The sequence below is a fragment of the Empidonax traillii genome, unplaced genomic scaffold (genome assembly GCF_003031625.1).
Source record: "Empidonax traillii isolate 1590-97213 ecotype Southwest subspecies unplaced genomic scaffold, ASM303162v1 scaffold992:size1346157, whole genome shotgun sequence".
In the NCBI taxonomy this organism is placed as follows: Eukaryota; Metazoa; Chordata; class Aves; order Passeriformes; family Tyrannidae; genus Empidonax; species Empidonax traillii.
In genome coordinates this window covers 724,184-743,420 of record NW_020956185.1, presented here as the reverse complement: position 1 = coordinate 743,420, position 19,237 = coordinate 724,184, and the positions used below count along the sequence as shown (strand labels likewise).

Here is a 19,237-nt window from a genome sequence, read left to right as displayed (position 1 = left end):
CAGGTCAATCTGGGGGCCTGTGGACCAGGTTGGGGGGGACTGTGGGCTGCTTAGCTGAAGGGGGAGGGGGGGGCTGTAAGCCTGGCCTGAGGGGATTTGGGGTCCACTGGGGGGTTTTTGGGCATCCCCAGGGGGGGCAGTGGCCCCGCTCGTTGCTGGGAGCAGGGCGGGGCCATGCTGCCCCTATCCCAGCTGCTCCCCATCCTCTCTGGGCTCCTCGTCCCCGTGGGCAGCCCCAGCCGGGCTCTCCCTGCCGTCCTGCTGGTCCCCATCACCCTCGGAGCCCGTCTCATCCGAGTCGTCCTCCTCCAGGTAGCGGTACCCGCAGGACTTGTGGCGCGGGCGCGGCAGGCGGGGCAGCCGGTACTCCACGTGCCGTGCCAGCTTCCGCTCCATCCACAGGTACGTCCCCACCGCCACCACCAGCGTCAGCAGCAGCATGGACAGCTTGGCCTGTGGCAGCACAGCGAGGCGTTTGGGATCCCCGCAGAGCTTGGAACGTCCCGGGGCTGGGCTGGGGTGCGCCTGGAGCTCACCTTCATGGGCAGCCCGGACCACAGGTAGACGGCAAAGATGGCCAGGGCCTGCCACCAGTGGTAGATGGTGAAGATGAAGTCTTGGCGCTCCTTGTTCTTGTACAGCATTCCTAGGAGGACTGTGGCAGAGATTGCAATCAGTGCCTCCCTTCCTGTGCAGTGGGTCCCCTCAGCGTGGGGGACAACAGGATGACCACAGTGGGTCTGTCCCGCAGATCCCAGGAGCGGGAGCGCAAGGTCGCAGTGCCAGGGTTAGTGGGGAAAGGATGAGTGGAGAAGCTGGGGACATCTGAGGCTGCTTTTTGGGACCACCACCGATGATGCTTTGGGGATAACGGAGACATTTTGGGAACCACCGAGGCTGTTTGTTTTTTTTTTTTTTTTTTCCCCCACCACTCACTGCTGATTCCGGTCTTGTTGAGGGCGCTGCCCATGCCCCAGAGCGCGGCAACAGCATAGAGCAGCGGCGCCTGTGCCTGCTGCCGGGGCTCTGGCGCCCAGCAGAAGAGCATCACCAGGAGTCCGGCGTGGATGACGGCCCCAGCCAGGAGTGGGATGTGCCGACGCAGGCGCAGCATGCTCAGAGCCAGGCTGGAGCACGCCGAGGCAGAGAAGCCGTAGGCCATGAGGAGATACGCCAACTTCTCCAGCCCCAGGACGCACACGCCGTAGTTCTGCGGCGAGCGCAGGCTCAGCGTCACGTGTCCCTGCTCCCTCACCGCCCCCCCCCCCCCATCCCAGGTCCTACCAGGGAGAATCCGGTGCAGACAAAGAGCACCTCGAAGCCGCTGTAGATGAACAGCGGCAGGAGGTGCTGCAGGCGGTAGTCCCGCATGTGCTTGAAGGGCAGCTGGAAGATGTTCCCCCAGCCGATGCTGCGCATGTCGATCTCCTCCATGGGCCGGTACGCGGCGCCGCACAGCACCAGCACCTGCCGAGCGCCCAAGGTGAGGCGCCGCCCCCATCCAGCCCGGCGCCTTCCCCCCCACCCCCCCGGCCCGGCACTCACCACCAGCATGGCGAGGAAGGCGGCAGCCATCAGCGCACTCTCCACGATGATGAGGTTGACGCTGCGGGGGAGGCTCTGCAGCACCGTCTTGTTGAAGCCGGGCAGCGTGCCGTGGCTCAGGGTCCCTGCCGGGATGGGGGGGGACGACACACCGCGGTTAACCTCATTGGGAGTGGGGGGCTCCTGGTGCCGCCTCGCGCCCCCGCGGCCTCACCGCAGTGCTTCACCGCGGACAGCGTGTGGTTGAGCTGGTACAGGTAGTTGTTGAGGAAGAACACCATGGGCAACTGAGCGCAGACGAAGCTCAACTAGAAGATGTAGCGGGAGACACGCTCAGTGCTGCTGGTGTGGCCCCCCTTGCCTGTCCCGCCCATCCCACCGACGCTCACGTGGAAGCAGGAGTAGAAGATGGTCTGGAAGACGATGATGTAGGTGTTGCAAGCATCCCGCGGCGCCCGCTCCTTCTCCTGCTCCTCCTTGTAGTTGACATACTCGTAGTACTTCTGGGCCATCCTGCACGGCACAGCAGGTCAGCCGGCACCCCCTACCCTGCTCCCCTCGCCTGCCCACCCGATGCCTACCGCGTGATGTAGTTGCCCATGGAGGCCCAGAGGGGCACGATGACTACGCCAATGGCCACGGCGGAGGGCACCAGGGTGTAGTAGCGCTCCCAGTAGTTGCTGGAGACGAAGAGGGCGTAGATGCCCACCGCCAGGAACATGGCCCACTTGGTGCCGAGAAACCTGCCGGGGCGAGGAGCGGGCAGCGTGGGCAGCTGTGCTGGAGCGCCGTGCCAGCTGGGAGTGCGGCGGGGCCATACCTGATGAGGATGGGTGTGTAGAGCAGCGCTGCCACGGGTGTGACGTTGATGCCCATCAGCACCTTGTGGTCAATGTCCTCCAGCTGGATGTTGCTGTACTTCACCTCCCGGTAGGTCTCGTCATAGTGAAGGATCAGCTGCATCTGCAGCAGGCCTGTGGGGGTGGCCCGGGGGGTGGTCACTGCATGCTCTGAGCACCCTGGATTGTTTTGGGGACTCCTGGGAGGTGCCCATACCCAGGTATACGCCGTAGGTGAGGGTGCCGGCCAGACTGGCGGCCGCCACGTTCTTGATGACACCGAGACGCTTGCGGCGGAAATACTTCTGCTCCTCCTCCTCCTCGTTGTAGTCGGGGTGAGCGCCCACAAAATCATCCAGCTGCAGGTGACCCTGGCTGTCAGACCTTGGGGATGGCCACCACAGCCCTGCCTACCCCCCGCCCCCTCCCAGCTTCCCTCCCCTGGTCTCACCTGTGTCTCTGTCCCCTCAGTGCCCAGCCCGGCACCCAGCACCATCTTGGCCCCATCCTGGCAGCAGTCGAGGTCCTTCTCCATCACTGCTTCTGGGGGGATCCGGGATGGTGCCAGGATGAGGGGGAACCTGTTGGTACCCCAAGTCTTGTACCCATGTATTTTGTACCTCTGTGTCCTTCATACCCAGACATTGCAGCCCCCGACTCTGCACCCCTGTGCCCACACCCCCAGACCCTGTGCCCATGTGCTCTGCACCCTGAGAGATGCACCCCCAGACCTGCACCTATGACTTGTATCCCCAGCCCTCGTACCCTTAACCTTGCATTTCCTGCACCCATGTGCCCAGCACCCCCAGATCCTGCACCGGTGTCGGGCTCCCTGCACCAACGTGCTGTGCATCCCTACTTCCTGCACCCCCTGAACCCAGCGCCATCCCCACCCCTTCAGCGTTGCACCCCCCGAAGTGCACCCCTGGGCCCAGTACCCCCAGCCTCCACCGCACCCCCCGAGCACCCCGACTCCTGTACCGGGTGCCGGAGCCTCCTGGGGCGGGGCTGTCGCTGCTTCCTCTTTCGGATGGGGCGGGCGGGACGGGGGTGGTTAAAGGAGCCGCTCCCACCTTCCCCCCCCCCCCCCCCCCCCCCCCCCCCCCCCAACTCCACCCCCGCACCTCTCGTGTCCCGGACTCCCCCCGACTCCCGCACCCCGGTCCCTGCCTGCAAGCCTCAGTGCCCCGCACCCGCCCTCAGCACCCCGAGTCCCCCAACACCCATCACCCTGACCCCCCTGCACAGTACCCTGGGCCCCCGGCACCCATCACCTCCCCTGTTGCACAGGAACCCTCAACCCCCACCGACTCCCTTCCCAGCCCCCCTGTACCCCCGCAGCCTCCCCAGTGCTCCCACCAGACCCCGGACTGGGTGCTACCTCTTCGGTGTGTCCCGTGGCACTGGGTGCTGGTCCCAGCTGCTCTCGCTTCCCCTTCCCTGCCCCGGGGGATGTGCCAGAGTGCCTGGGCAGGGGGACACCCCAGTCTGGGGGTATGGGGCGCTGCCTGCCTTGCTGTCACCCCAAAGCCAAGGTGCATGGCATGGCAGGGTGCCCCAGGGCAGGGTGGGGGGACATGGGCAGGGCAGGAAGGGGTGACATCTTCAGGGCAGGATCTGACCCAGCCGGTAGTGGGGGATTCTTGATGTGGGATTCTTACCAGGCTGCTGGTTCCTGAAGGATGAGTGGGATATGTGGGGAACAGCCCCAGAAGGGTCATGGCAGTGGGGCAGGGGCAGTACCCATCCTGAGGGCCCCCCACACTCTAGGCAAGGGAAGCCACCCTGGAGTGCCAGGGGGAAAGGATCCGTCCTGGGAACAGGATGAGGAGTGTCTGTTGGAACCCCGTGGGTCAGGGTGGTCCTTGGAGCAGGATGATGCGTGTCTATTGGTTGTGGAACTCTTGGGAAGTAAGATGAGGGGCTGTTTGTGGGACCCCATGGGTTAGGGTAGTCCTGGGAACAGAATGAGGGGTGTCTGTGTGGTCCCAATGGATCAGGGTGGTTCTGGGAGCAAGGTGAGGGGTGTCTCTGGGGTCCCAGTGGGTCAAGGTTCATGGTGGTGGCTTGGTGGCCGTGGGAGTTCCCCAGTGCCACTGTCCCATGGGGGAGGTCCCATCCCATCCTATCCTATCCCTTCCGAGACCTTTTCCCAACTGCCAGCCCTATGGAGGCGGGGCCCAATCCTCCCCGCCCCTGGCTATGGGGCCCAGCCACTGGCCCCACAGCATTTAGGGGCCCCCGAGCCTCAGCAGCACCCACCTGGCCTCGCGCTCCTCCAGCCCCTGTGCAGCTCCCAAGGTAGGCACTGCGGAGTCCCCAAAACCGGTGTCCCCTTGGCATCCCCCGTGCAGGTGGGGGTTGTGAGGCATTGGGGTGGCTCCTCTTGAGGAAGGGGGTGGGTGCCTTGGGCGCGGAGAGGAATGGGGGGACAGATGTGGGGCTGCAGCTCTGTCCCCCAGATCTGGGGGTGTCTTGTCCCTGAGGTCCCCATGGGTGACCCCACATCAGGTGAGCAGCCCGGGCAGGTCAGTATCCAGAGGCTGTCAGTCATCCTGGGAATCCCAGGCATCTCCCGGGGCCTCAGGCAGCAGCACTGGGCCGAGTCACCCTGACAACCAGGACGGCCCCGAGCACCCAACCACCCTTCAAAGGTGCCGCAGGTGACTCCTCTTGGGATTGAGCGCTTCAATCCCGGCGTAAGCCACCCCTGTCTCTCCCCAGGGACACCACACTCTCCATGGAGACCGGCAGCTCCTTTCAACAGCTTGGCAAGCAGCAGCCCCTCGAGCCCCCCGGGCAGCAGCCCCTGGGCTGCGGCAAGTGCAGCTCTGCAGGCAGCGATCATGGCAAAGACCTTGGGAAAGCTGCTGGGTGCAGTGGAGGCAGTGGGATCGGGAAGGGACCAGTGCCGATGGTCTGCAGCACTGTATGGTGAGAACAAGGGGCTGGGGGCAGGAGGGAGACAGGAGGGTGGGCAGGGGGGCTGTGGCAGTGCCAGGACGTTGGGGACCCCAGGTTGGTGCTGGGGGACAAGTCTGGGATATGTGGGCTACTGCCCACATGGCCCAAGGGAGAAGATGGGACCTGCCGGGAACAGTGCCATGTTGGGCTGCTCCCGGCAGCAAGGGAAGAGCATAGGTGTGTGGACTCCCTGCCCTGTCCCCAGGGACTCTGGGGCTCCAGTTTGATGCTGGAGCATGGGACGACATGGATCTGGGGTGACATGATGATCTGAGGAGCTGGGATGGGGCTGGGGTCCCTCTGACACCGCCATCCCTGCAGTGGGAACCCCTATGCTGGGCTGGTGAGCCACCTGAGGGCATCCTGGCTCTCTGGAAAGACACGGCCTTTGGAATACCGCATGGCCCAGCTGGAGGCCCTGGGACGCTTCCTGGACGAGAAGAAGGAGGAGATCCTGGAGGCCACTGATTTGGACATGGGCAAGGTGAGAGGGGGGCTGAGATTTGGAGGCCACTGGCATCATGTCTTTGGGGTCCTTCGTGCCCCTTTGTCTGGCTGTTGCATCCTCGTGGGGTTCAGGGCATGAGCGTGTCTCCTTGCCAGGGTCCTGTGTCCCTTTAGGTGTGCTTCAGGGCTGGTGTGGCGCATCCATAGGTGCTGAGTCCCCTCAGATCTGGGGATAGTGGAGGGACTGTGCTGCTGATCCCATCCCATCCCATCCCTGGTGCCCTGAAATTGGGCAAAGGCCACCTTGGCTGACATGTAGTGGTAACGTTTCACCTGCTGTGTTCCCCCCCAACACATCCAGCCCCTGGGGGTCTGTGTGGGCTCCACAGAGGGTGATGTCCTGGGGTGCTCCTGGCCAGCCTGGCACACCCAGGATTACTGGCATTGTGCAAGGCGCTGGTGCTGCACATTCCCAGAGCCTTACGGGGACTGGTTTCACTGGCACGGTGGCATGGGCAGGGACCTGGATATGGCTCAGGGTATTGCAGCATGCCAGGAGGTCCTGGATGAGCTGCTGACGAAGCGGAAACATCCCCACCATGGATAATTCCAGTGGTCTCAGCTCATTGTCTCTGGAAGTGTTCAAAGCCAGGCTGGACAGGGCTTGGAGCAACCCGGTCTAGTGGAAGGAGGCCCTGCCTGTGGCAGGGAGTGGCGCTGGATGAGCTTTAAGGTCCTTTCCAACCCAAACCATTCCAGGGTTCCATGAGATGATCCTCACCTCTTTGTCAGGCATCAGTGCAGCATCCTGTGCTCTCAGCCACATCCTTCCATGTCCTGCCATCTCCCAAGGCTCCTAATTGCCTTGTTTGTTGGAGGCGAGTCCTTCTCTTTCAGCTAGGCCTTGATAGGCATCAGTGTTACGAGTGTGTCTGCCACCTCTCCTAATTATGCCTAATTAGATCTGGTTGTCCAGTAATGAGCTTGTTATGCAGACAGGCCCTCATAGTTGGATGGACACTTCACCTGCTCTTACGTACCTGAGGAGGTGCCTCACGTCCAGTGATGCCGGTTCCTCTCTGGTGCCGATGATCAGCAGCGCTCAGATGACCTCAGACTTAATATCCCATCTCCCAGCCTTCATATCCCATCAGAACCCATAATGACTCATCACCTTCCTCACAGTGGTGATGCAACTGTCATCCCAGATCAAGAGTGGCCCCGTTGCTTCACTGGATTATCCCACGTGCCTGCAGAGCACTCACGTCCGGGAGGGTCCTCATGCTTCCTGGCAGCAGTGCTTTGGGGACCGTTTTGGGGTGGTGGAAGATCGTGGGAATCAAGGACCAGCCTTCCCAACCCCAAAGTAGTGTGGTGATGGGAGGAAGGCTCCAATCCAGGGATGTTTTGGAGTTGTAGTAGTCCAAAATACGGCATCACAGCACAGGAGCTTCGCTCTTCCAGCTCTTCACAGTCATGAGGGGGCTCCACTGAGCCTGCTGGGTTATCCCTGGTGTCTTCGCAGTTCTCCTGCAAGTGTGATCCTGATCTGTGCTCTGTGGCTGTGGAGAGGACCCACTTCTCCATCTTGAGGGGTTTAATTGAGCTGTGGTTCTTTGTACTTCCCTTTAATCAAGGTCTTAAGTTCAGGTTTTGTCCATGGGCATGGGGAAGAAGCTCCAGGCTTTGCTTCCAGCTTGAGTACCCAAGTGATCAGGATGCAAGAGCATTGTCCCGTCCCAGGGCAGCAATGTGGAGCTGCCTCTGGCACCAGGACCAGCTCTTCTGAAGCTCCAGTGATATTGCTCTGTGTCCTCTTGGCTCAGGGCTCTGTTGCTGGTTCATAGTGCTGAGCTCAGGAATTTGTTAAATATCATGATATGTTCAATTTTGATGTGTTTTTTTTTTTTTTTTCTCCTCTGGTCAAATACCTGTTTTCATAAAATTTCCAGGATGCTGATATTCCCTGGGAGTTACAGGGGGTGATGGCAACTAATGTTAAAGAGCTTCTCCTGCTCTTCTTGCTTGGAAGAGGGGAGAGACTCTTCCTGGAGTGGTGGGGTTGGTGATGGGGTTGGTATTGGGGTGACATTCTGTCATGTCTGTCCCCAGCCGTCCTTTGAGGCTTATTTCACCGAGGTCCTCCTCTGCAAGAACGAGCTCAACGTCACCCTCAACAACCTGTCCCACTGGATGAAGGACGAGCACGTGGACAAGAACCTGGTAAGAGGGAAGCTCTAGGGCAAGGGAAGGCAGGGAAAGGGATTGCTGGTGGGGAGGACAGGACTGAGGTCATGAATGTTCTCACAGGTGATGCAGCTGGACTCTGCCTTCATCCGCAAGGAGCCGTATGGGGTGGTGCTCATCATGGCGCCCTGGAACTACCCCATCCACCTCTTCCTGGTGCCCCTCATCGGGGCCATTGCTGCTGGTGAGCCCCACCTTCCAGCCCCCTGGCCCAGAGGATCTGGGCAGTGCCAGGGTATTGTCCCCAGAAGGGCTGGCTGTTACCGCGTCACTGTGCTGATGTCCTGTCCATCTCCCCCCAGGGAACTGTGTCATCATCAAACCCTCAGAGATATCCAAGAACACTGAGAGACTTGTTTCTGAAATGCTGAGCTGTTACCTGGACAACGTGAGAAGCCCTTCTTGTCCTTGTTCCCGTTCCTGGGCTGTGGTGTTCTCAACCCTGCCTTGCAACCCCAACCCCACATATCTTCCATGTGCTGAACCTCCTTCTTCCACACCCAGCTGGTGTCTCAGCATCCCAGGATGCTGTTGGTGAGGACAGATGGTGACAGGAGGTGTCCTATTCCCTTGCAGGACTGCTTTGCTGTGGTGACTGGGGGTGTGCAGGAGACCACCAGGCTGCTGGAGAACAAGTTCGACTACATCTTCTTTACTGGTATGTCCCGTGGGACGGAGCAGAGTCGTGCCTGGCTTTAGTGTGAGGAGGAAGAGGGATTCCCTCCAGACACAACTGCTAAAAGGCAGGGATTGGCTTGGGGTTGTGGTGCAGGGATGTGTGGGAGGATCTGGGATATGTGTCTGAGGTCTGGTGGGACTCAGAGTGTGTGCTGTGGCCCCCCAGGTGCCGCGTGGCAGAGGTTGTGCGATGGCTGGTGGGTTTATCCTCCTCCCCCATGTTTTCCATGCCCACAGGCAGCCCCTCGGTGGGGCGGATTGTGATGACGGCGGCTGCCAAGCACCTGACGCCGGTGACGCTGGAGCTGGGGGGCAAGAACCCCTGCTACGTGTCCGACACCTGCGACGTGACCAACGTGGCTCGGCGCGTGGTCTGGGGCCGCTTCTTCAACGCGGGGCAGACCTGCATCGCACCTGACTACCTGCTCTGCAGCCTGGAGATGCAGGAGAAGCTCATGCCCGCCCTGCGCGAGGCCATCGTGGAGTTTTTCGGCCCCAACCCCAAAGAATCCCCAGATTTTGGGCGCATTGTGGGGGACAAGCAGTTCCAGCGGGTGCGGAAGCTGCTGTGCAGCGGGCGCGTGGCCATCGGGGGACAGACGGACGAGGCTGAGCGCTACATTGGTGAGGGCTCGGGCCTGACACGCGTCTTTGTCCGTGCATGGAGCAGATATGGGGTGTGGAGAGGGCCTCACATCTGAAGAGGGGGGGCTCTAGAGGGAAATGAGGTTCAGGGAAGGTTTCCACTGGGATTGGGTGCTTAGGGATGGGTCTTGGCAGGAGGTCCATGGTGTCACCTCCGACCTCTGTTCCTGGCTGATGCCCTGGGGTTTCTTCTCTGCAGCTCCCACGATCCTGGCAGACGTGCAGCCCTCGGACCCTGCCATGCAGGAGGAGATCTTCGGGCCCATCCTGCCCATCGTCGTCGTGGCCAACATGGACGAAGCCATCGACTTCATCAACGCGCGGCCGCGGCCGTTGGCCATCTACGCCTTCTCCTGTGACAGCAAGGTGAGTCCGTGGAGCGGAGCAAGTGGGGAGGAAGATCAGGCACCACCCCGACAGCCCCCCGGATGTGCTCTGGAGGGATCACTCTGGGATCATCCGAGGTATGAGTTGGGTGTCGTTTGCCAAGTGCAAGACCCTCATCCGCCTTCTCTGCTCCCTCCCAGGTGGTGAACCAGGTCCTGGAGCGGACGAGCAGCGGCGGCTTCTGCGGCAACGACACCCTGATGCACGTGACGCTGACCTCGCTGCCCTTCGGAGGGATTGGTATGTCCAGAGCCCCCAGACCTGACCAGCTTCATTCTCCATTTTAGGAATAGTAGGAACTGATAAATACATGGAGAACCTCTTACGATACCTTGGAGATCCTCCTCAGAAAAGGGGAAGTTTTTGTTCTCGGGGTTGGTGCAGTTTGTTTTCTTAGGTGAAAAGCAAGGTCCCTCAGCCCTGGGCCTTTGCTGCAGCATGATCCAGGGATACAGGAACACAGGAGTGTTGTTCCCCAGAATAATTCTTAATCTCCCCATCTCTCCCCAGAATATTTCTGGGATAAATATCCCCCTTTGGTGCTGCCCCTTCTCAACATCTCTATTGGGGCTGGTGGCTGAGTCAGACGTAATGAAATACCTTAACAGTTAATTCCTCACCTGCCTGTGGCTCAGCAAACAATTTTTGGTGGTTCCCATTCCATAACTTATCTTAATTGGGAATGATTCAAACCAACCACCTTCAATTATCAGCTAAAGCCACTTTAGAGCAGGGGAATGAGCTGAAGTCATCGGAGTGAGACGGGAAGTCACTGGACTCAACCTCCAGTTAAACTAGCCACAGGAACTGGGAGAACTGGTGTTGCCAATGTGGCTTCAGGTTTTAAGAGCTCTAGGAAGAAGATGGAACAGCTCCAACCGTGGGGAGATGCAGTGGAGCATCATGGAGGGAAATCAAGGCTTGTAGCCCCAACAGAGCTTGTGTAGATAAATGGAGGTGGGTAAAAATGAGGTGCTGAGGCCTCCAAATGGCTGAGCTGCAGCAGGATTGGTTGGACTGCATATCCATAGACCTGGAAGAGGCACTGGGATGGATGGAATTCTTCCACCATGTCTGTGTTGCTCAACAGAGAAAAGCCTGGAGGGTTTTTTTTTTTCTTCTCATGTTGATGCTCAGAGTGGGTGTCACCAGGAGCAGAGTCCCATCCTGAGCACGGACCTGTCCTGTGCTTTCCAGGGAACAGCGGCCTGGGAAAGTACCACGGGAAGTTCACCTTCGACACCTTCTCCCACCACCGGGGCTGCCTGCACCGGAACATGGGGCTGGAGGCCCTCAATGCCCCTCGCTACCCACCCTACACCCAGCAGAAACTGGGGCTCCTCACGGCCACCTTCGAGGTCAAGCGCAGGGGCACCTGCACCCTGCTCTGAGGGTCCCACGTCCTGCTCTGAGGGTCTCCACGCACAAGAGTCGCTGTGGAGAACTGGGACTGTCCCCCAATCCTCACCGTGTCCTTTGCCTCACTGAAGCACGGTGGACAGCTGGGATGGACGCCCCCTCCTGCACCCTTGTGGCCTCTGCTCTGGACGTTTTGCAGGATGCAGCTGAAATGGCCCAGAAGCTCTTTTTCCTCTTCCTGGTGGAGAAATGGTCCCGTCAGCCCCATCTCCCATCACATGGACCTTTCCTTGGGGATGATCCTCCCTCTCCTCACTGTTGCTCTTTCCTCTGTGTAACTCTGCCTGTAGTAAAGACTTTGCATTGAGCTCTCTCCCGCCTTTCCTTGTGCCTCCGTCCTCTGGTTTGGGGGGTGCTGGGAGGTGCCCTGGGACGGATTTGGCTGGAATGGAGCCAGTGGTGATAGGCAGCCCGGCAGGCAGCCAAGGGGCAGGGCAGGAAACTGGCAACCACCCTCCTTTGCACTCCCCCAGGGAAGGGGGAAGCTACAGTTGGCAGCCTCAGGGCAACCACCCCTGTGTTTACTCCTGTGGGGCCATGGAGACTGACGGTGTCTTCCTGCAGCCCACCGGGAGCGGGGCTGGTGATGCCACGAGGTAGGAGTGTGGTGGGACAGAGGGGCAGCAGGAGGGGTCCTGGTGCTCTGTCCTCTCCCTGGAGCAGCAGTGGGGTAACAGGATAGGGCAATGCAGAGCTTGGAGGAGCTGGGCTGGGACTGGGGTCCCTCTGACACCCCTGTCCCCACAGCGAGAACCCCTATCCTGGGCTGGTGAGCCACCTGCGGGCATCCTGGCTGTCTAGGAAGACACGGCCCATGGAATACCGTGTGGCCCAGCTGGAAGCCCTGGGACGCTTCCTGGATGAGAAGAAGCAGGCGATCCTGGAGGCCACTGCTGCGGACATGGGCAAGGTGAGAGGGGCCTGTAACTGGTGGCAGGAGGAGCCGAAGGGCTCCCCCACCCCAGCTGAGGGCGCTGTGTCCTCCTCCCTCTGGGTGCTCCGTCCCCTCATGGACTCTTCCCTGGGTTCACAGCCTCTGGAGTTGGGAGACTGAGGTGAAGCATGTCCCAGGCCCCCTCCAGAGCTTGTCCCTGCCCTGACATGGGCAGAGGGGGCTGTGGGAAGCCTCCCGACATCGATAGCCATTCCCGCACCTGCCAGCCTCTGTTTCCCTCTTTCCTGGGCGGGTTAGTCCCTGCTCCCTGCCTGAGATTCCCACTAAACTGTCACCCCCTTCCCTCCCAAAGGGCTTGCCCAGGCTGCGGCATTCCGAGGCTGGACTCTGTGGCTGCGCTCTGTGGCTCTGCAGCTGGAGTCTCATTACCACACAGGGCTCATTGTCTGCTGTTCTCCAGCCTAGACCCTTTGGACACCCTCCCTCCCCATCCTTCCTGCTATCTGGATCAATGGGATCTGCATCATTTTTTCCTGGGTGTTTTTTTTTTTTTTTTTTTTAAGTAGTCAGTGCTTAAAAACCTCATGCCACAGACATGGGGGGGTGGGGTGGGGCTCAGCACCCTTTGGGGGGGGTGCCCATTCACCATGGGATGGTGGAGGTTCCAGGGCATCACTCCCGAAATCCTGGGGAAAACAGTGTGGAGTGTGAGGATATGAGCTGCCCTGTGCTGCAGGACACACTGAGGTGACATGTCAGGTCCTCTGTGTCCCCAGCCGCCCTTTGAAGTTGAATTATCTGAGGTGTTCCTGTGCAAGAATGAGCTCCACGAGACCCTCAACAACCTGTCCCACTGGATGAAGGACAAGCAGGTGGACAGGCCTCTGGTGAGAGGGAAGTGGAGGGAGAGGATGGGAGGCAGAGCCGGGTGGGATGGTGGTGCAGGATGGGACCTGTTTTGGTGGGTGTCCTGCAGGCAAACCAGTTGGATTCGGCCTTCATCCGCAAGGAGCCATATGGGGTGGTACTCATCATAGCGCCCTGGAACTACCCCATCTACCTCATCCTGGGGCCCCTCATCGGGGCCATCGCTGCAGGTGAGCCCCACCTTCCAGCCCCCTGGCCCAGAGGATCTGGACAGTGCCAACCCTGGCAAAGGTACCTTGTCCTCAGAAGGGCTGGCTGTTACCATGTCACTGCTCCAACATCCTGTCCATCTGCCCCCAGGGAACTGTGTCATCATCAAACCCTCGGAAATATCCAAGAACACTGAGAGACTCCTGGCGGAAGCGCTGCCCCACTACCTGGACAAGGTGAGATGCTCTCTCCATCCCTGTCTTGTGGCTGGGGTGTTTCTACCCCTGCACACTCAGAGCTGTGCCCTGTGCCCATTCATACACCATCCCTCGTTCTGTGAGCTGCCCAGCCTCCTTCCTCCACACCCAGCGAGTGTCCCAGCATCCCAGGATGCTGTTGGTGAGGACAGATGGTGACAGGAGGGGAATCTGTTCTGTTCTACAGGACTGCTTTACTGTGGTGACTGGGGGTGTGCAGGAGACCACCAGGCTGCTGGAGAACAAGTTCGACTACATCTTCTACACAGGTAATCCTATGGGACAGAGCAGAGCCCTGCCTGGCCTTGGTGTGAGGGGGAAGAGGGATTCCCTCCGGACACACCTGCTAAAAGGTATGGTTGTGGGGTTGTGGTGCAGGGATGTGTTGGAGGATCTGGGATATGTGTCTGAGGTCTGGTGGGACTCAGAGTGTGTGCTGTGGCCCCCCAGGTGCCGCGTGGCAGAGGTGTGCGATGGCTGGTGGGTTTATCCCCATCCCTCATGTTTTCCATGCCCACAGGCAGCACCTCGGTGGGGCGGATTGTGATGACGGCGGCTGCCAAGCACCTGACGCCGGTGACGCTGGAGCTGGGGGGCAAGAACCCCTGCTACGTGTCCGACACCTGCGACGTGACCAACGTGGCTCGGCGCGTGGTCTGGGGCCGCTTCTTCAACGCGGGGCAGACCTGCATCGCACCTGACTACCTGCTCTGCAGCCTGGAGATGCAGGAGAAGCTGCTCCCTGCTCTGCGTGAGGCCATCGCGGAATTCTATGGCCCCAACCCCCGAGAATCCCCGGACTTTGGGCGCATTGTGGGGGACAAGCATTTCCAGCGGGTGCGGAAGCTGCTGTGCAGCGGGCGCGTGGCCATCGGGGGACAGATGGACGAGGCCGAGCGCTACATCGGTGAGGGCTCAGGCCTGACGCACGTCTTTGTCCGTGCATGGAGCGGATATGGGGCATGGAGAGGCTTTCCATAGGATTTGGGTGCTTGGTGGGGTGTCCTTTCATAGAGGGGCTGGGTCTTGGGGGGCAGCTCCAAGGCGTCATCTCTGACCTCTGTGCCCGGCTGGTGCCGTGGGGTTTCTTCTCTGCAGCTCCCACGATCCTGGTGGATGTGCAGCCGTCAGATCCCGTCATGCAGGAGGAGATCTTCGGGCCCATCCTGCCCATCGTTGTCGTGGCCAACATGGATGAAGCCATCAACTTCATCAACAGCCGTGAGCGGCCCTTGGCTGTCTATGCCTTCTCCTCCAGCGACAAGGTAGAGAGACAGCAGGACTGCGTCCGCCCTGTGCCCCTTGGCAGGCGTATCCAGCCATGTCTGAGCCCCAGATATTTTCCTTAGAGCACACAGCCCTGGTTAGGGGTGGGGGAGGGGATAGATTGCAGCTAGAGGGGTGAGAGTGAGGTTGGACACTCACTTCCCTCTTTCTCTGCTCCCTCCCAGGTGGTGAACCAGGTCCTGGAGCGGACGAGCAGCGGCGGCTTCTGCGGCAACGACACCCTGATGCAAGTGACGCTGACCTCGCTGCCCTTTGGAGGGATTGGTATGTCCAGAGCCCCCAGTCCTGGCCAATGGGAGCCAGGTGTGATGCCACCCATGGTCAGGAAGGGTCTCAAGGGGAACTCTCTGCTCCAGAGGGCTCATGGTCCATAGGGAAATTCTCCTTCAGAAGCTATTGGCTTCACCTTGGGCTCTTTGGCTTTGCTGGACACACGTGGACCACCCTGGGTTTCCTTCTCTCTGTATTTCCTGTCCCAACCTCTCTGTTCCCTGTGTCTGAGGGAATATCTTGGTTAAAACATTGGGAACTGGGGCTTGGAGCAACACAGTCTAGTGGAAGGTATCCCTGCCATGGCAGAGGGGTTGGGACTGGACAGTCTTTAAGGTCCCTTCCAACCCAAGCTGTTCTGGGATTCCATGATGGAGACACCCAGTTTTGATGGGATGATCTCCACTCTCATTGAAAACCACCTGAATCCCGCTCAGCTGGCCGGGTACCACCAGTGCCATCACCCTTTATCCCAGGGTGACACGGCGCCCTGCCTTTTGCCTCAGACAAGATTTGCATTTTATCAGGGAGACTAAACGCCTCGGGACCACTCATTGAACTTTATCCCATCCCTTATCAACACACAGGGTATTTCCTCATTATCTGCCAGCCTGCCTGCCCTTCCCTGTGCTTGTTCCTGGCTGGCCACCTTCCACCTCTCGATACTGATCCTCGGAGATGGGTCCCACCTTGCCAAAGCCACCTTGACCATTGTCCCTCTCCACTCCCAGAGTTTTTGCAGCAGCAGGGCTGGATCCAGCATGGATGGGGATGTGTTTTGGAGGGTATTCCTGTGGCAGGGAAGCTCATCTGGTGGGAGCATCTTGCTGCTGCCACCAGCTCATCAGCGATGCCCCTCTAGTTGCTAAATGGGTTACCTGAAATGGTAAAATCCACTGATTGGAGGGTTTTGGGGAATCTCTCCACCTCCTAGGCTGATCTTCCGACTCCAGACCACCCCTTTGGGTGTGCACTGGGTTACCTTGATTAGTCCTGTTTCTGTCACGTGCATGGGAAGCTCATCCATGGCTTGGAAATCAGCTGGATGAAGACCGGGGGGGGGGGGGGGGCGTTTTTACAGATCTGGGTGCTTAATTTTGGGGTTCTTTGACCCAAACGATGGCCAAATCCAGCCACACCCCAGGGTCCTGTGCTGTGTATTCCAGGGAACAGCGGCTTGGGAATGTACCACGGGAAGTTCAGCTTTGACACCTTCTCCCATTGCCGTGGCTGCCTGAAGCGTGGGATGGGCTGGGAGGCCCTCAATGCCCCCCGCTACCCCCCCTACAGCCAGAAGAAATTCGGGATCATCCGGGCCACTTCCAAGGTGACACGTAAGAACGACTGCATCCTGCTCTGAAGGCCCCTGTGTCCCATTCCAAGGATCTCAACCCCGGCTGTGGTGTCCAGGTACAATGAAACGTGTTTACCCGCATCCTGTGTCTTCTCCTCCATCTCCCCTCACCCCATGCTCACCTCAGAAGTCCCCTGTCTCCCACACCTCCCTCCATCCCAGTCCCACATCCCCTTTCCTGGCTCTTTCGGGCTCCATCACCGCTGGTCCCACCGCAGCACAGGGGTCACCTCCACGTCCCCCCCACTGAGAACTCTGCTCTGAGGAGGTCCACAGCAACGCCCTGATCCCAAATCCTTATGCTGGAATGATCCCAGTCTTTACCATGATCCCAGTTTCCCTTGATCCATGACCTCCGTTTCTCCTGCTCCGTGACCCCAGTTTTCTTTGCGTCCAGTTTGGGGGCGGGGGAGCTGGTTGTGCTCGGAAAAGTGCCGTGGCTGAATCCCAGAGGGATCCCCCTGGGTAGGACGGGGGGGGGGGGGGTGGGGAGAGAATCTGAGAAGGGTGTTGAGATAAAGACACTTTAATAGGAAAACACAAGGAAAGGGGGGCCGCGCCGAGTACCGGTGCCCCGCTGCCCCCGGGAGGCCCCCGAATCCCAGGAAGTGCCAGAAGCCCGGGACGCTCCGCGCCGCCGCCGTAACCACGTGCGGCTCCGTCGCCATCAACACGCGCTTCCGCTTCCGCCGGCCGCTCGGACACGCCCCCTCCCCCGATCCGGCCAATCGCCGCTCCGCGGGCTCCGCTTCGTCCAATGAGTGACGCCCGGCCTCCCTCCCCAGCGGGGCTCCGACCAATGGGAAGCACTTTCATCACAGCGAGCCCCGCCCACCTCGCACGGCCCGCGCGCGCATGCGCAGTGCCCTCGGGGGCGGCCAGGGGTCAGGGCGCTGCAGGTGAGGGGACAGCGGGGGGACCGGACCGGGCTGGGCTGGGCCGGGCCGGGCCGGGCTGGGGGTCCCGCTTAGGGCAGAGGGGGCAGCCCGGACCGCCCCCCCGAGGACACGCGCTAAGGGTGAGCGGCGATTTCGGGGGTGACAGGAGCGGTTGGTCCCGCCGGTGAGGGTCAGTGGCTGCTGGAGAGCGGGGAGGGGGTTTGGGAATGGGCTTTTAGGGTATAAGGATAAACGGGGGGCTACCTTGGGGAGACGCCTGGGTCCTTTGTGAAGGAGACAGGACTCCTGAATTATTTAGGGAGGACACTTGGCGTGCATTGGAGGAGGAATGGGACATCCCAGGGGGACGAGGGGGAGGCAGGATGCCCGAGTCCCCTGGGGGGAACATTTGGGGTCCCTGGGGGTGGGGTGTGTGTTGGGACACCAGGAGAGAAGTGCCTGTGGTCTGGGTCTCTTTGGCTGGACGGGTGGGGGTCAGGGTCCCAGGCCCCCCACCGTGGGAAGCTGGGGGGCCTCCCTTGCTTGCAGCCCCTGAGCTTCCCTCTTCACCCCAGGCAGGACCGGCCATGGCGGCGCTGCGACTGCTGTACCGGGCTTCCCGTGCAGGTGAGGCCACACCAGGCACCCCCAAACCCCGCTAAGCCCCATCTCGACCCCTCCCATAACCCTCCCCCGTGCCTCCCCCAGGCCCCCCGGTCCCGCTGCGCCTGCTCAGCACCAGCACTCCCAGGGACTGCTACAGTGAGTAGAGCCGCGATGCCCCTGTGTCCCCTCCGTGTCCCCTCCCTGCGGTGGGCACAGCCCCTGCCCCCGGGACGTGCGGGACGGGCACAGCTCCCTTTTCCCGCAGAGTACGTCAACGTGCAGGAACAGCCCATGGACATGCGCTCCATCACCGACCGCGCCGCGCAGACCCTGCTCTGGACCGAGCTTGTCCGAGGTGAGCCCCGCTCGCCCTGCCCGTCTGCCGGGGGGCCCCCTAGCCCGCCCTGACCTGGCTTTGTCCCTGCCAGGCCTGGCCATGACCCTGAGCTACCTGTTCCGGGAGCCGGCCACCATCAACTACCCGTTCGAGAAGGGCCCGCTGAGCCCGCGGTTCCGCGGGGAGCACGCGCTGCGCCGCTACCCGTCCGGGGAGGAGCGCTGCATCGCCTGCAAGCTCTGCGAGGCCGTGTGCCCGGCACAGGTGAGCCTTCCTTCCCCTCTGCTCCCGCTGCCTGGGGGCTCTGGGGCTGACGCTGTCCCCGTGCCAGGCCATCACCATCGAGGCCGAGCCCCGCGCTGACGGCAGCCGCCGCACCACCCGCTACGACATCGACATGACCAAGTGCATCTACTGCGGGTTCTGCCAGGAGGCCTGTCCCGTGGATGCCATCGTGGAGGTAAGAGGTGCTTGGGGTGGGCTTACAGACCCCCTTTTCCCCACTGTGCTGACCCCAAGGGTGACCTTCCCCCTTCCTGCCCCGGCAGGGTCCCAACTTCGAGTTTTCGACAGAGACGCATGAGGAGCTGCTCTACAACAAGGAGAAGCTGCTCAACAACGGCGACAAGTGGGAGGCCGAGATCGCGGCCAACATCCAGGCCGATTACCTGTACCGGTGACGCCCCCCCTGGCACCCACCCACCACCGAATAAAGGGTCTGGGGCTTCACCCGTCACCGGGGGCACTGACCCCTTCCCGACCCACAGCTCCGTGTCTCTTCCTTTCCAGCACTGGTGTTTGACCCCCCTGAGCCCCAGTGGGATCCCTGGGTGTGTGGTTGTGTTTTGAGAATGAGGACGAGGGTCCTGGGGGTGGCAGCAATGTTGGGGTGGGGAGTGGGTTGCGGAGAAAGGTGTGGGATGGGGTCAGAGGTGGGCAGGGTTGGAGGGGCAGCACTGGGGGGAATTAGGGGAGAGCTGGGAGACTCATTTCCAGCTTCCAAGGGCAGCCAGGTACGGGGGGCTTGGTGGTACTGTTGTGGGGGCCCCAGCAGTGCTGGTGTGAGGCTCTGGGTGATCCCAGCAGGGGGATCCTTGTGGTACAA

The 19,237-nt window shown here is 60.8% G+C and overlaps 4 protein-coding genes across 5 annotated transcripts; 3 read left to right on the top strand and 1 right to left on the bottom strand.

Moving 5' to 3' along the window:
- Positions 1 to 125: 125 nt before the first annotated feature.
- Positions 126 to 3,397, bottom strand: UNC93B1 (unc-93 homolog B1, TLR signaling regulator). Its single transcript, XM_027903739.1, has 12 exons — positions 3,366 to 3,397; positions 2,836 to 2,965; positions 2,602 to 2,743; positions 2,366 to 2,519; positions 2,127 to 2,288; positions 1,935 to 2,058; positions 1,760 to 1,853; positions 1,546 to 1,670; positions 1,285 to 1,467; positions 937 to 1,210; positions 537 to 655; positions 126 to 453 (listed from the first exon to the last, which is right to left on the bottom strand). Exons 2-12 carry the CDS (start codon positions 2,917 to 2,919, stop codon positions 184 to 186), a joined length of 1,731 nt encoding a protein of 576 aa, XP_027759540.1. The 5' UTR covers positions 2,920 to 2,965; positions 3,366 to 3,397; the 3' UTR covers positions 126 to 183.
- A 420-nt stretch (positions 3,398 to 3,817) lies between these two features.
- On the top strand, positions 3,818 to 11,484 carry LOC114067945 (aldehyde dehydrogenase family 3 member B1-like). The gene is made up of 11 exons (XM_027903736.1): positions 3,818 to 4,685; positions 5,109 to 5,318; positions 5,670 to 5,832; positions 7,908 to 8,018; positions 8,106 to 8,226; positions 8,345 to 8,430; positions 8,619 to 8,700; positions 8,958 to 9,344; positions 9,565 to 9,731; positions 9,893 to 9,992; positions 10,950 to 11,484. Exons 1-11 carry the CDS (start codon positions 4,441 to 4,443, stop codon positions 11,141 to 11,143), a joined length of 1,866 nt encoding a protein of 621 aa, XP_027759537.1. The 5' UTR covers positions 3,818 to 4,440; the 3' UTR covers positions 11,144 to 11,484.
- A 438-nt stretch (positions 11,485 to 11,922) lies between these two features.
- LOC114067950 (aldehyde dehydrogenase family 3 member B1-like) lies at positions 11,923 to 16,359 on the top strand. Of its 2 annotated transcripts, none has more exons than XM_027903744.1 (9): positions 11,923 to 12,081; positions 12,843 to 12,953; positions 13,043 to 13,163; positions 13,294 to 13,379; positions 13,588 to 13,669; positions 13,921 to 14,307; positions 14,499 to 14,665; positions 14,852 to 14,951; positions 16,124 to 16,359. In XM_027903744.1, exons 1-9 carry the CDS (start codon positions 11,986 to 11,988, stop codon positions 16,315 to 16,317), a joined length of 1,344 nt encoding a protein of 447 aa, XP_027759545.1. In that variant the 5' UTR covers positions 11,923 to 11,985; the 3' UTR covers positions 16,318 to 16,359. The 2 variants fall into 2 exon arrangements, with proteins under 2 accessions (XP_027759545.1, XP_027759546.1); XM_027903745.1 differs by lacking the exon at positions 11,923 to 12,081 and adding an exon at positions 12,189 to 12,226.
- Positions 16,360 to 17,776: 1,417 nt separating this feature from the next.
- Positions 17,777 to 18,895, top strand: NDUFS8 (NADH:ubiquinone oxidoreductase core subunit S8). The gene is made up of 6 exons (XM_027903772.1): positions 17,777 to 17,816; positions 17,898 to 17,951; positions 18,061 to 18,150; positions 18,224 to 18,396; positions 18,464 to 18,592; positions 18,681 to 18,895. Exons 1-6 carry the CDS (start codon positions 17,777 to 17,779, stop codon positions 18,810 to 18,812), a joined length of 618 nt encoding a protein of 205 aa, XP_027759573.1. The 3' UTR covers positions 18,813 to 18,895.
- The last annotated feature ends 342 nt before the right edge of the window (positions 18,896 to 19,237 follow it).